At 39.5% G+C, this 16,291-nt stretch overlaps 1 protein-coding gene across 2 annotated transcripts in view; it reads left to right on the top strand.

Moving 5' to 3' along the window:
• The window catches only part of SLC35F2 (solute carrier family 35 member F2), a 482,376-nt gene that overhangs the window by 267,592 nt on the left and 198,493 nt on the right, over positions 1-16,291 (top strand). For both annotated transcript variants that reach the window (XM_044072611.1, XM_044072612.1), the window contains one exon: positions 15,857-15,984. In XM_044072611.1, the coding sequence (XP_043928546.1) occupies positions 15,857-15,984 (128 nt within the window). The remainder of the gene's footprint in view (positions 1-15,856; positions 15,985-16,291) is intronic.

The following is a 16,291-nucleotide window of genomic DNA, read 5'->3' as shown; positions in this document are numbered from 1 at the left end:
TAACCAGCAGCTACTGTGGATATAAAATTTCTATCTTGGAAAACAGATTTTTTCTTGGCAGTCACTTCAGCAAGAAGGGTTTCAGAACTACAGGCTCTCATGGCTGTGGAGCCTTTTATAATATTTTACCCAGACAGGGTGTCCCTCCGGGCCAATCCTTCTTTTATGCCTAAGGTGGTATCCAGTGTGGCTCTTAACCAGACCATTCACCTGCCAACATTTTACCCAAATCCGCAGAACAAGGGGGAGCGGATTCTGCATTCATTGGACTTATACAGACAACTAAGATTCTACTTAAACAGGACCAAATCTCTAAGAAAGTCTGAGCAACTACTGGTAGCATTTGCTGCATGGTTAGAGGGAAAGACTATATCAAAGCAGACTATTTCTAAGTGGATAAGCCACTGCATTCTTTTCTGCTACTTGCACCATGGTAAACCTGTGCCCAAGGGGATCAGATCACATTCCAGCAGGGCTGCCTCTACTTCAGCAGCTTTTCTCAGAGGGGTTCCAACCAAAGACATTCTAGAAGCTGCTACTTGGAGCTCTATTCATACCTTCACAAAGCATTATCATTTGCCCCTCGTCTCCAAATCCAGGGCAGGCTTTGCCATTGCAGTTCTGCCGGGTTCTTATAGCCACTCCTAATGCTGTGTAGTTCCATCCTCCCATCCATAGCTTTGGGATTCTACCCAAATGTAATGACTGCAACAGTGAAACATGAAGAACATAGTACAGTTGTGTACACTTACCATAAATGTAGATGTTAGAGTGTATTCACTGTTGCAGTCCGGGTTACCTTTTCTTTCCTTCACTATACACTAAAGTCTTTGTGGTGTATTTGCTTTTAGATGAAGGTAAAGTTTATGTTGCTAAAAGTGCATTTATATATATTTTTCTGTTTATTTATATGTATATATATTTTTGCTTCCCATTTGGGGGGCACTTGACATCTGGGGCAAGTAAAAATGAATAATATGGCATCGGCTGCATGTTTTATACCCCTGACGACCTGACGTCATGGAAGAGGAGACAGCAACCGATGCAGGACCTAAGACTTTGTTATTCAGGCCGACTGAGGGCAACCTGCCAGCAGATAAACCAAATGTAATGGCTGCAACAGTGAACACACTCGAACATCTACATTTATGGTAATGTACACAACTGTACTTTTTTTTCCCCTTCATGTCCTACATGCTCTTCCAGCTAGCTACTGTGTTCCAATTATGCCTTGGCAAGAAAAGGAGCTCAGAGTCTCCTCTGAACTGCGTACATTATATCTGTCACTAAAATAGCCTGTATGGATCATGCTAAACGCATTAAAATACAAAGCAGTCTTGAGAAGGCCGCTGATGTAATGGGATTACTCCAGTACACTTCTAGTAGTTCCTAGAGTATTGAAGAGTTAACAGAAATTTTGTAGCACTATGCATGTTGGGATATACAAGGAAAGACATTATTTGAGTAAACTTGAAGATATTGATCATCCGCATGGCAAGATGCATATAGTGTTCCTTTCCTTACAGCATCACTACCAAATATTCATTATGCAGTGCTTTTCCAGTTTTGGTTATCTTTTTGGCAAAACAGTCTTTTTAACAATGGAAAATACAATTCTTGTCTCAAGCACAGCTAGTCAGCAGGGACTAAACTGTTGTTGCTGTTGACGAGAGGGTCACAACGTTAGCTCATCAAAATAAGTTGCATACCTCTACAGTAACCCCCTAAATACTTCAGACTGCCATATTGTCCTTAAATAGTTATACTTAAAAAAATGCAAAATCTAAAGAAAACAGATGTCTGTTAACATGACTTGCATTGTATACTCATAAACATATTAAATGATATTCCATGTGCATTATGCTTTTAGACATTTCCACCAAATTGTTTCAGCACAAACAGGTGCGTTTTGAACAACTCCGCCATATAATATAGCTACCTAGCTGTCTCCCAATGATATTTTCCCATTCTTGTTTTATTCATGTCAGTAATCTTCACTATTTATGGGTTATATCCAGTTTCACTGATGTTTCAGTAGTGATTTTTTACTTCAGTAGATAGTTGTATACAATGGGCGGCCACGGTGGTACAGCGGTTAGCGTTGTCACCTCACAGCAAGAGGTTTGCCGGTTTGATTCTCGGCTGGGGTGCCTTCTGTGCTGAGTCTGCATGTCCTCGCTGTGGTCACGTGGGTTTCCTCTGGGTGCTCCGGTTTCCTCCCACATCCCAAAGACATGCAGTAGGTGGATTGGACACACTAAATTGGCCCTAGGTGTCAGTGTTTGCGTGTGTGTGCCTTCTGTGGAAGGTTGGGCGCCGGGCTGGCAACTCGACACTGTAAAACTCCACTGCCAATCATGAGTGGACAGATGATCCGCTGTGGCGACCCCTAACCAGGAAAAAGCTGAAAGAAGAAGAAGAAGATAGTTGTATACAATGTGTATGCATGAAACTAATCTAATTCTATTGTGCATCTGAGAAATCTTTATATCTAATGTAATGGCAGACCTTGCTGTAATATTACTCTGAACTGTAGGAAATGCATCTCCCTGAGCTCCAGAATGGTTTTGAGGTCCTCTTGGAACTAGGCATAACCAAGAAAGTACAATTGTGCAAGAAAACTTACAGTAGCACTACATATTTGCATTATCACTGTTGTAGTAGCCTTAGCTGTCTGAGTTGCATCCTGCCTAGGATATAAAGGCTGGACAACTTTCGAAGCTTAAGGGCACCTTCCATGTGCCCAGACTATTGGTAGCTCAAGCAGAGCTGGAGAAAATCAACGGTTTGAGTTGAAAGTTGTTCAGAGTTTTCCTGCCAACTGAGGGAGGCTAGAGGCCTGAAAGAAGACAGTGCTAGGTAAGTTAAAATATCATGACCCTGGCAACAAAATCATTCAAAAATAAGGGGAGTGGAGGGAGGGAGTGGCATTTACTGTTATAAGTTTATTTGCTCAACTGTACTATAATGAACATAGTACACAACTGTACTGTGTTTATCATTTAATCATTGTTGCAGTAGCCGTAGTTACATGACTACCATAACTTGTACTGACTAGGAGAAGAACGTGTGTGGATCCAGGAGTCCTTGGAATATGGTTCTAGCAAAGCCTGCTCTAGACCTGAAAAAGGAATATAGTTTAGAGTGCTTTGTAAAAGTATGGACAAATGATCAAGATGCTGCCTCTGGAATACTTCAAGAATGCACTGCTTTCCAAAGAGCCACTGAAGAAGACAAGGCCCTAGTAGAGTCTGCCTTGATACTGCCTGGAATTGACTTATTCTGATGGCGAAAAACAAAATGAAATGGCATGTTCAACGACAGGTAATTGTCTGTTTTGACCCTGTTTGTCCTTCTCTCCTAATTTCATAAGAAATGAATAACTGGTCAGAATTTCTGAAAGTTTTAATTCTGTCATGACAGTATTTGAGTTGTCTGTGGAAATCCAGAGTAAGAAGGATCCATTCTCCATTATCTAAGGTTTTGGAAAGAAGACAGGGAGATGGATAGTTTGGCTCAAATTAAACTCTGATACCATTTTAGGCATAAATGAAGGATTCATTCTCAAGGAAACCCTGTCTTTGAGGAAAATGAGATGAGGCTGACTCACTATAAGAGATTTCAACTTCTTTACTTTTCTTGCAGAAGTCAGAGCAATCAATAACACTGTTATCCATGGCAGGAACCTCAAATCAGCTGGAATAGCTGATACAGATGGAACACTAGATAGTAGAAGAATCCAGAGGTATCCATTTTATAGGTGGCTAGATGTGTAACAAAACACTTTCAAAAACAGCTTAAAATGAGAGTACACTGAAAGATGTGTATCCGTGGGCAGACATACTGAAATGGCTCAAAACAAACCTTGATAGTGGAATAAAGAAGGCCAGAGGATAAAAGGTTTATATCTGAACATCGAAACGGCAACATTTCGAATCCCATTACATCGAACTGGTTACATCGAACCAACAAAATATCGAAAGGCTGTCAATGACAGCTTCCAATGGGGACATAACACAATAAGGATGTAGGCAGGGGGGCAAGCCCCCCTGCACCCCCCACTACTTAAATATACCAACTCCAAGATTGCGCTACAGTGTAGGAAATGGAAATCTTCCATTTCCGCACTATAGTGCACTGAAGTGCAATCTCCAGAGTGGAATGTTTAAGTGGCAGGGGGTCTGGGAGGTACAGGGGGTCTTGCCCCCTGCATATGTAGTACTTTGTTTTTAACATTCACTACACATTAGTGATTTTTGATGTTTTGATGTTTTCCGTTTCGATGTAAACATTTTGATATAACGTAATTTGACATTTTGCCATTTCGATATTCTGATATACACCCGAGGACAAAAACACACAAATATTATAGAACCAGAGAAGCATTAGCCTTAAAAGGGGTTTGGATCTTATTATGGCACCAATGAGAAAATATTTGCATCAGCATTTAATAGATGATTTTATCTAAGCAGGATTTCTTTACCTTATATAATGTGTGCTGAACTCCCTTAGGAAAACAAGTGCTTAAAAGGTTAAGATTCTATCACCCAGGCAATCTGTGGAAGATGTTTCAAGTTGGGGAGCATCAAACAACCCCTGACTGTGCGAGTAGGCCCACTCTATGAGGACTCTTGTGGCAATTGCCACTGGCCATTTCCAAAAGAAGGGTGAACCACTGCTGCCTGGACCAGAAGGGAGTTGTCACAAAGGTCTTACAGAGTCCTTATGAGTCTTTAGAATGACCCAGGATGTCATTAGAAAGGGTGGAAAGGCATATAAGAACATTCCCATCCAGGAAAAATGAACTGCTTCTGTTTTCTAGGCTACTCATAAGGAGTCTTAAGCAAAAAGTTACCAGTTTGTTGTGATTACAGGCAAACAACTGATGATTTTCCCACAAGTGGATCAAATTCTGGAAGCCCGCCCAATTTAATTTCTATCTATGATTGTTTGAACTGGTCCTGCTCTATTTGTTTGTCACAGTGTTTACTCTGACTGAAAGTAAAAAGCCTGTAAAATGAGATTGAACAGAACTTTTTTTATCCCAGACTACTATGAGTAATTTGTACAAAAGGTAAGATTTGTAAAGTGATGATTGTTTATGTATTATATCACTGTTGTGTAGTCTGTGATCACTTGTGAAGGTCCAGGGGACCACAGATGATTGAGAGAGTTGAGTGCATTTATTACTGCAAGTATCTCCTTGATGTTTAAATGTTTGAGCCTTTTTGTTCCCAAGACCTCTAACTTGTACCACTTAAGATGCAGCCCCCCCCAGCAAAATTTGACATATCTGTTGTACAGACTACAATGGAGCTGGAAGGTAGGATGAGAAACTTGGATTCAAATAAAAGTGGTTGCTCCTACAAAATATACCAAAAGTGGAAACTGAAAGGTCAGATGTATTGATGTTGAGACTAGAAAGATTTTTGGTACCACTAAATTTTTTTTATTAAATATTTTATAGGGAGTCTGGCTAGAAGAGTCTTGTGAATCATAGATGCTACAAATCATATAATGCTGAGAAATTCCTATGCCAAAGTGCTGGACTGAGTGGAAAAGACTCGGGAAGTGGATCTGTAAATAGATTTTCTTTGTCCTATGGAGAAAAAATTTAATGGATGTATCCAGGAGATTTTTGAATGTTCTCCAGGAATTCCAGTCTGTTAAGATCTCTTAATCAACTAAGGGATTCCTGACACTTTGAAATAGACTCTGCAGATACAAACAAATATTTTAAATCAGGAAAAAATTGAATACCTTGTAGTCTGTAATAGCCTATCTTTGGAGCTAGATACTTTGAGAATACCCTTGGTATAGTTGATTACCCTTTGGGTTATCAACTAAACCCGTGGTATAGTTGATACCCAATGGGTAATGCAGAGAACTGAAAGTATAATCCAGGCACAGAAACCTTAAAAAGAAAACATTTGAAAATTCTGACTCTAGGGCTGTGCTCTTTTAAATACAAGATTACCAAAAGACTGAAAATGGAATTTAGAGGTAACAGGTTGTGAACTGCGGTGGTGCTGCTGCGGTAGCATTGTTGCCTTACAGCAAGACGTTGTGCCGTTCGATTCTCAGCTAGAACGTCTTCTGTGTGGAAACATGCGTGAATGGGCATACCTTCGTTGAAGGTTGTGCGTCAGGGCTGGCAAACTCTGCACATAAAAAATCTACTGCCAGTCATTAGCGGACCGGAGTTCCGCTGTGGCGATCCCTAACCGGGAAAAGCCGAAAGACACAAACAAAGAGGGTAACAGGTTGTGAAGGGATAGCCTTTGGAAAATTGGAACTTTCATAAACTGGTAGAGGGAGGAAAGTTCCAGAACTGGTCTCCATGAAGCTTCTTTATTCGATACCAGAAACATCTTGGAATAAAAACATTTATTTGCAAGAGAAAGACAGAATGTGACATGTTCTTTTACCCTAGAGTCATCAGATGTTGAAAATCATTTGGAAAATAAGGAAGTTCGATCTGGATTTTGATAAGAAAATGAGGACTCCCACAGCCATCAGAACCCCCTCTTAGATCACTGTCAAAGAGAGAGAGAAATGGAGACCCAGAAACAGGGTAAGATGTAGACTGCCAGATTGTGTTTGTGTGTGTGTGTGTGTGTGTGTGTGTGTGTGTGGGGGGTAGATAGTCAGTCTTATTGAACTGTTCTTGTTTCTGGAAGGCAAGCTTTCTTTTTTGAAGCTTCTTAGTTTGCTGTGTTGACTTTGCTTTTTTATAAAAAGGTGCTGAGGTAAGTGTAAAACCTTTAACAAACTTGAAGAAAGGCTGCCAAATCTGAGTCATCATTTGAATTCGTTTTCCTGTAGGAACTCCTCAGCAGTTGTCCCCCCCCCCCCCACAGAAAAACCCTCCCTATCCAAAGGACAATTGAACATTCCAGCTTTAACGCTATCAGGTAAATTTTGAGACCATGACCATGGAAACTTTCTCATAACAGTTCCAATAGCAGCTGCCCCAGAAGAGAGATCAACATAATCATAAACACACTTCAGAGTGTTTGACGAATGTATTTATACAAGATTCTTCCTCAGAAGAGGGAAACATGGCTATAATGTTCTTCATATTTTCAAATTATGCAAGTGAGAACTTTAGCATGTGAGCTTCACAATTAAGAATTCTAAAAAAAATTAGTGTGGGAGAAGTATGTGCACTTTTCCCCAAACCCATTGAAGGCTTTCCCAGCTTATTTAGTTGCAGCAGCATTCGCAAAGAAAACCACCGCAGTCAAATCTGAGAATAGAAAATAATAATTAAAAAAAATTGTAAGATTGAGGAGCCTTATACAATCTGTTTCCTTATGGGCTGTATGCCGTCTGTCTGACATGATATACAGTCTAATAAAAATATCCTCCAGTGCTGGAAACACAGGAGGAACAGGAGTGGGTTCAAGGAAATTCCAGTTGTACCGTAATATTTTTCAAAGATATTGTAATATTTTTATGTTCAGCTGAAACAGTTGGTCCATCCTGGGTGTGGTTCTGAAGAAGAAATTTCTATTAAGGGACTATCAGAAGAAATACTCTTCAGAATCAGAGTCAGACCTCTGTGGAGAGAAAATGTGTTGTTCCCTCTATCATTTCCGTGTTCATTACACTGGGATTCAATTGAAAATGAATAATTCCTCCTCCTCTTTAACAGTAAAACCAGAATGAGAGGGATCAAGAGGCTGAACTAAGTGACAAGTTAAGCCTAATAAATATGTTCTGTCTAAAGTAACCGAAACAGAGGAAGATACAGGTTTATCATTCTCTTTCTTTTTACCAGGAATTTCCATGGAAGCAGACTGACTCCTGTCTGGCATATCACTCCAGGAGGACAGGCATCACAATCTGGCTAGGTAGACATGTTTTCCCAGTGCCTTCCAATGAAACGGACGAGAGTGCGTCTCTTTTATTCCTGACTAGGGCACTCTGGCAGCCACCGAGAATGTGCCTAACCCTCAGTTCATGGTGGCTGAAGGGGCTACACCAGAGGGAACCAAAGTGTAAGATGAATGGTCTGAGGACTTAGAAATGGCCATACCATCACCAATCTGCAGCTGAAGGAAATCTGTAGCCCGCTGAAGGGGCAGAAGGTGTTTTTTTTTTCTCCTTTTTCTTTTCTTTTTGTGGCACTAAGAAGGAAGAACTGAGCAATCTAAATGGTGAAGCTGAAATTGAAGCTTGAAACCTGGTAAGATTGACAGCAACAGTTGGTAAAAGAGGTAAGTAACAAAAAAGTAGTGTTTTCCACCAACAAACCCAGAGAAAATATATACTTAACCCCAGACCCTAAAATTAATTTAAGAACATTTTTCAGTAGAAAAGCAAAAATAAATTGCAGTTTTAGCAAATTGTTTTACACAAAATTAAAAAGTAGCCATCTACTAAAATACCCTTTCCTAGCCTAAATTAAGTTACTTCCCATAAAAGGTTAATTTTCTGTAATTAAAAATGTGGAATGCCCACCCCCACACCCAATATATCTGCCCAGCCATGAAGAAACTCTATCCGACCGTCAATACTCAAAAGCTTGCAAAATGCATGCTCTTTAGTGTCAGGACAGCAGTGAAGGACTTTAGCCAAGACCATTCATTTTCTCCAGCTCTTCTTGAACTGTCAGTGGTCTTGGAGTAGAAGCTGGCTAGATGTTATATCCTAGCAGGCATGTAATCCATATGGATAAAGCTACAGCAGCAGTGATCAAATGATGAGCATTAGAGTATTTTTTTTGTTTCAGGTGACAAGTTCTGGAACATGTTTTTGAAATAAGGCTTGCATTTTCTCAAGAAGCAAAACATTTAATCTATAGAACAATGAGAAAGGCACTGTAGTTTGCCTAAAAACTAAGTATGCCTTGTGCCAAGAGGGAGACCAATATGGAATTATTTCTTTTAGTGAGGAACCTTGATTATTAGTTGCCTCTGTCCATTGGTAGCACAGAGGGCAGCCCTGGAGTAAATTTTCTGTTTCTCATTTGTAGATTCAAGTTGCTGTAGAGGGAGCTCCTAAATGCAATATCACATGGAGGCTTCAGTCTTCTAATTTTGATTATATGTGATTTGTAATATGGGGTCTAATTCAGAAAGTGTCACCACCAATGGTAAGGCCAAGCACTGGTTGCCTCTTTCTAATTCAGAGACAGGCCCACTTTAGTGATCCTACATGGACTTTAGGATCACAGTGGTGGGCCAACTCCTTGGCCAAGTGACATGCTATTGAGGCATTATGGGGGGGGGGGGAGACCAGTGCTAATTAGCCATGTGCTTTTACCTAGAAATGCCTGCAGTAAGGCAGGTGAATAGCTGTGCAGTTGCTTGGCTGCTTAAGTTAGCTTGGCCAGTTGAGTTTATTAACTCAGCCAAAAGTTCATGTTCATGCCGGGCGAGACTGTGTAAGAGGTAAGCACAATAGACTTCAGTGAACAGGTAGTGGAACAGGGTGTGTGTGTGTGTGTCTGGTGTGTGTGTGTGTGTCTGGTGTGTGTGTGTCTGGTGTGTGTGTGTCTGTGTGTGTGTGTGTGTGTGTGTGTGTGTGTGTGTGTGTCTGTGTGTGTGTGTCTGGTGTGTGTGTGTCTGTGTGTGTGTGTGTGTGTGTGTGTGTGTGTGTGTGTGTGTGTGTGTGTGTGTGTGTGTGTGTGTCTGTGTGTGTGTGTGTGTGTGTGTGTGTCTGGTGTGTGTGTGTCTGGTGTGTGTGTGTCTGGTGTGTGTGTGTCTGGTGTGTGTGTGTCTGGTGTGTGTGTGTCTGGTGTGTGTGTGTCTGGTGTGTGTGTGTGTGTGTGTGTGTGTGTGTTTGTGTCTGGTGTGTTTGTGTGTGTTTGTGTGTTTGTGTCTGGTGGGTGTGTGTGTCTGGTGTGTTTGTGTGTGTTTGTGTGTTTGTGTCTGGTGTGTGTTTGTGTCTGGTGGGTGTGTGTGTCTGGTGGGTGTGTGTGTCTGGTGGGTGTGTGTGTCTGGTGGGTGTGTGTCTGTGTCTGGTGTGTGTGTCTGTGTGTGTGTGTGTGTGTGTGTGTGTGTGTGTGTGTGTGTGTCCACGGCTGCATGTGTGAGTGTATGCAGAGGGATGATTATCCTTGGGTGAGTGTGTGTGTGACTTGTGTGCTTACTTGGGTGGTCGCAGTAGGGGGGGTTAGTTATGGGTTTAGAGTTAGGTGTGTGTGTGTGTGTGTGTGTGTGTGTGTGTGTGTGTGTGTGTGTTAAGTTTAGAGCAGAAAGGGAAACTAATCTGCTTAGGGATAAGCTGAAGTGGAAAAGAAAAGGGGAGTTAGGAGGATGGATAAGGAATAAAAAAGAGGAATTGGAAGGGTTGGGAAATGCCAAGTAATGATATGGGACTGATAGATGAGAATAATTTGTAGGTATTTCCAAATACTTATCCAAATAAAAATGATAAGAAATAATTAGAAAGGGGTATAAGGGTGATATGGGCTGGGGAAGGCCGGTCACAGAAGCAGTCCAATGAGGAAATAGAGATGCCAGAAAGCCCTGAGAAATATACATGAGAAAACATGAAAAACTTTACTATATTTAGGACAAAAGAGAGCAGGAGGCATGCAAGAGAAGGCAGAGATTACAACTACTGATTTTTATGATGTGGATCTAATGCACTCTAACACAAGGGGGACTTAAATAACTTGGAGAAAGAAAAGAGAGAGATAAAGATTTTAAAACCTAGTAGTGGTAGATGTGCAGCCCAAAAGGGTGGACACGAGAGAGATAAAAGAAAAGGTAGAAGGAAATCTTAGATAAATACTTGCCTGAAAAAGGAAAGGAAGTGGGGGAGGGAATAGGGTAGTCCTACAGGACTGAATGAAAGGTGAAGAGTACACCAGGGTACGAACTTTAACTAATTATGACAAATGAATGAGGGAGAAAGACTTGTGATAAGGGAGAAAATGGGTCAAAAATAATCAGCAGCAGAGTTTTAATAACTAAATTACATGCATGAACTTCGATTAATGATATAAGGGTAGATGCTTGCTTTCATATCTGAGTGTTTTGTATGGAATGCAAACACACACACACACACACACATACATACATATATATATATAAATATATATATATATATATATATATATATATATATATATATATATATATATATATAAATGTGTGTGTGGGTGTGTAAAATCTATAAAGTGCCTTAGTATGGAAGTATGAAAACAAGGCTCCACACAAACTGTAATATCCAAAAAGCAGGACACCAGGATCCAATCCACACAAACAACGTTTGAGAGCTTTCGTCTCTTGAATAGAAACTTCTTCAGAATAACACAGCATATTACCCAACAGCCTTTTATATGCTATTCCAACAAATTAGTCGTCATCATTAACTAATTAATAAAATAATGTCCTGAAAGGGCATAAACATTTAAAGAGCAACACACATATATATATATATATATATATATATATATATATATATATATATATATATATATATATATATTGCACTCTCAGTAAAAAAATAAAAAAAATGCGATTAAAAGCATATAAAAGATACTTTACAATTAAATATATCCTATAATAAGTTAAGAATAAAGCAACATATGTCAATATTTATGCATTTGAAAGTATATATGTATTTATTGTTTATTAGCATCCTACCCTAATAGTAGGTATTGATGACTGGCATATAACAAAAATTGTGCCTTGAGCCTGTGAACAGAGCTGATGGATACTGCACTATTAAGACCCGGTGCTTCAGTTGCATTCGTCCTAGTTTGCCATCTAAGCACAGCCATTTCTAGGTGAGTGGCCCTCCTTTCACCCATCCCATAACCTAACCTGCTCAGTAATAATGAATCTGAACCCATGTCTTTCATTGGTTACTATATGTCCTGCTAATGCATTTTTAACATCTTTCCTACTGATGCCCTAGTATTGTTGGTAAATTCTACTTCTGAATGCATTTTTAGTTGTACCAATGTAAAAACTCGGACATTGGGTACATAGGACGAGGTACACCACTCCTTCACTGCTGCAGGACACTTTCCCTCTTATAGTGCATCTCCCATAATTGGGAATACAAATCTCCTTGGCTTCAATGATATATTGGCATTGTAGGCAATAGCAGCATTTAATCATCCCTGCCCCTATATCAGGATCACATTTCTGCCTTTCCAACAGATTTTTGATGCTACATTCCTTTTCATATACAATGTTGGGAACAGGGCCTAACAACTGTGCCTGTTCTGCATCAATTCTAAAAATGTTCCAGTTATGTTCAATAATATTCCTGATGCTGTAAAAATGTGGATTAAACTTGAAAATAGCAGATTTCTTTATGGAAGGCTTTAGTCTCTTGATTTTCCTTGTTTGATAACCCTTCCCCTGTACCAAGAAGGGGAAAAATAGCCACTAGCTCTCTTATTTATTACCTCCTGAAGGATGCTGTTTAAATAATTATCTGGATAACCTCTATGTAGTAACTTCCCTTTAAGGGTCTCAATTTGCTCTATAAATTGATCATATTCAGATATCATCCTGACAAGCTGTACCTCTTGTCCTTTTACTAAAGCTTTCTTTTGGTGCAGGGGGTGGTAACTATCAAAATGTAGGAAGCTATTGGAGTAAGTGGGCTTGGGGAAAATAGTGGAGGTGAAATGTTTATTGACCACATAATTCGCCTCTGTAACACTAGTAGAATGTGTAAATTCAAGAAAATCTGTGCTGGTGTTCAGGAATTCAAGAAAGCCTTCTAGTTCTATCATATCACTCTTCCACAAAATGATGATGATATCCAGGTAACGACCGTAACATGTCCATGAGTTAGCGTAAGGACAATTAAAAATGATATATTTTTCCCAAAATGCCAGTACTATGTTCGCAAAGATGGGGGCACAGGTTGCCACCATTGCTACCCCCGTAACTTGTTTAAATAACTGCTGTTCAGAGGTAACAATGTTGGTATCTAACACTAGTTCCATTAGTGTGGGCACAGGCTGCCCCCATTGCTGCCCCCTTAACTTGTTTAAATAACTGCTGCTGGAAGGTAATAATGTTGGTATCTAACACATGGGGGCACAGGCTGCCTCCATTGCTACCCCCTTAATTTGTTTAAATAACTGCTGTTCGAAGGTAATAATGTTGGTATCTAACACTAGTTCCATAAGTGTTCTAATTGTTAAGATGGTGTTATGATTTAGGGTAGTGTACTGGGAAAGATATTGGTAAAACCAATCGATACCTGTGTCATGGGGTATGATCGAGAATAAGTCCCGAACATCAGTTGTGATAAAGATCAGATTATCAGTATACATATCTTTCATGATTTTAGATGGAAAATTCCAGGAGTCTTTAAGTAGCCAAGGGCAGTCCTTCAAAATATTTTTTTAATTTACTGTCTATGTATTTAGCAATGGGAAATGTTTTAGATGCCTGAGCATTCACAATGGGTCTAAATGGGGGGTCAACTAGGTCTTTGTGTAACTTGGGGACACCAAATATTGTTGGTATTTTAGGATGTTTAACAAGTACTGATGGTTCCTCCAGGTGGATTTGTTGGTTCATGAGCAATTCTTCCAGCATAACATCCAACTTGCTATAGCAAATGTTTTTCTCATTCAAACTAACTTCACAGTAGGTATCCCCATATAACAGGGTAAATGTTTTATTTATGTAGGAATTATAGTTCATGATAACCAGGCCACCGCCTTTGTCGGGTTTCATAACCCTTATTTTAGTATTGCCACAAATTTCTCTTAATAGTCCCTTTTCACTGTGTTCAAATTGTTACATTGTCTCCCTCTGTACCTGTTGAACAATTTCCTGATATCTTTTTCACATAATTTTTCAAAAGTTAATACTGAAGGATGCAAAGTTGGGTTGAAAATACTTGTTTTTTTATGAATGGTATACTCTGGGATGTTGGTGCTAGTTCCCTTGGATAAAAATTCAAAATTCAACTTCTTGGCAAAAAGTTTTAAATCAATTATGGTCTGATCTAATGAAGCTTTTTTATCAGGTACAAGCGTCAAACCTTTTTCAAACAAGTCTGCTACTTGACCATTAAATTCAAAACTGCTGTAGTTATATACTTTGAAATTGCCTCCACTATTCTGTAGTACAACCAAATTACAGTTAGATTTGGCGTTCAATATCGGTTCCCTCTCCCTGTCCATTTCCCCTTCATGTATGTGGGGTATTGTCGGTTGTAGTTGTAATAAGTATCCCCCCTCTGGTTCCTTAATCTCTCTGACCTCCTGAGGGGGGTGTTCTAAAGGGTCTGCGGTGTTATCATTATTCACAGCATTATTATTGTTAGTATTAGGTGCATCATACCCTTTTTCTCTATTACCACTTTGTGCCCCATAGGATGTAGCGGATATGCCCTGTGTTCCTCATACTCTTTCATCCCTTCTAAGTTTACTAATTTTCCTTTGTTTTAATTCAGCCACAGTGCTATCAATTTTAAGAAACATATTAAAATAATCAGACTTTTTGCTTTCAAATAAGTCCGTTTGGGTATTTTGATCCAATATGTTCATTTTACTAAGTAAATCAACCATTTTGTGGCCATTGTCCCTTATTAAACAGTTTAAAAGTTTTACAGCCATTTTTGTTAAAATGTTCAAGAAGTTGCAAGTGTAGAAGAGAGTCTCTTACCAGCCCTGTAGGGAACTTCCAGATCCGAAGGCCCTTAGGAATACGTTCTGTGTACACACATTCTCTCAGATAGCTGCTTTCCAATTGCAGCTTCTGATAGTCTGTGGTTAGTTTTTCAAGTTTAAAGATTTGTTCATTTATAGTCCCATGATTTTGTGCTGGTTGTTTTCTAGATTCACCCTGCCATTCTTTTTCAACCTCTAGCCATTGTGAAAGTGTATTGCAGACATAGGGCTCAACCTCTTCAGAGGCCAATCTGGAACACAGGCCCTAACATTGTGTGACAAACGGTCAAAATGTGGAACACCTTATTTTCACACTGCGTGAAACGTGCCATTGACGTGGAGCATGGTAGAACATCTGTAAAATTCAATAAGACAAACTTCTCAGATCCAAAACCTTTATTTTATAAACTGCAATACTATAACTACACCATAAGTAATTGAAACAGCACTTAATAAAAATCACATTTGCTACATTTTCTCAGCCATATTACAGGTCACACAAATGATTTTAGTTAGACCAAGTTAAACAGCATCATGTTATATGTAGACTCATTTGTATGCTGCTGTGGCTTTCTTGGCAGCCTCTAGACATGTTTTGGCAGCTTAACATCACAGCAGTCCAGTTCTTCATTCATTTTAACTGACAACAGAGAGAGTTCAATGTTTTTACACTCAGAGACTGACGCAGTTCAGTTTTCACTTACTGCACCATGCTAAATGCTCTTTCAGCTTGTGCATTTCAGTGTGGCAAGCAAGGTAGACTCATCATCACCTGCTTAAAGAGCGGCAGTTTCCCTTCAGTGCAAAGGTCCCTCAGAAGGTGTGCCTAGTACTTTGACACACATGAGTGGGGCCCATCTAGTGGGCTTGTCAGATTCCCCGTGTCCTCGATCTGATCTTGGGTAAACTCGTCGATTAATTGTTCAGCCTCAACATTCATTTTCACACACACCCAGACGGAAGCCAACATCCCTGACAAGTCCTGAAGAAATGTCCAATTTTTTGGCTGGGTTAATAAGTAATGCAGCATATTTCACAGCTCTTGGCACTCATAGAGGGGTTCTTTATGAATCCAAGGTATTGTTACTCTGCTTAAAGAAATTTTGGAAATTGTTGTTTCTTCATCTTTTTTTGTATGCCTTTTGATTAACTCTTGGGATTATTAAAGTATAACAACATTGAGTTAGCAGAAGTTAGCTGAAATGAATGTTTGCGTCCTTTATTGGAAGTTCTAAATTTTTTTGATAGGGGATGATAACCTTTGGATGATTCTAAAGAAGAGGTCCTGGAAGTATGCACTGTTGGGCCTAGCTGACGTTGAGGCTAACTACATGGTGGTGAAAGCATACCAGTATACAACACTGACAAGTGTCCAGGTAAGAGGCAACCTTTATATTCTGTATATTAAGTCCACCTGCATGACTGACAGGTTGCAGCAAATAAAGCTTATTGCTCTTTTTGTTTTTGTTTTGCTTGTATAGTTTTCATTTTGTAAGTAAGGACTTTTTTTAGTTGATACAACATTTTATGTGGTGTTTTATTTCATTGCGTTTTAAATTTTTCTTATAAAAAATTCCCCTAGTTTGATGGATAGGTGCTATAAAATCTGGAGGATAGAAACTGTAAGGGATATATTGTTTGTAGATCTAGGGATATTGCACCTAATGATGTGGTAATAAAGTA

Source organism: Protopterus annectens, chromosome 5.part0, assembly GCF_019279795.1.
Source record: "Protopterus annectens isolate FY-2018-M chromosome 5.part0, PAN1.0, whole genome shotgun sequence".
Taxonomy (NCBI): Eukaryota; Metazoa; Chordata; order Ceratodontiformes; family Protopteridae; genus Protopterus; species Protopterus annectens.
The sequence above is the reverse complement of the archived record's forward strand: the minus strand, read 5'-3'. Positions and strand labels throughout refer to the sequence as shown.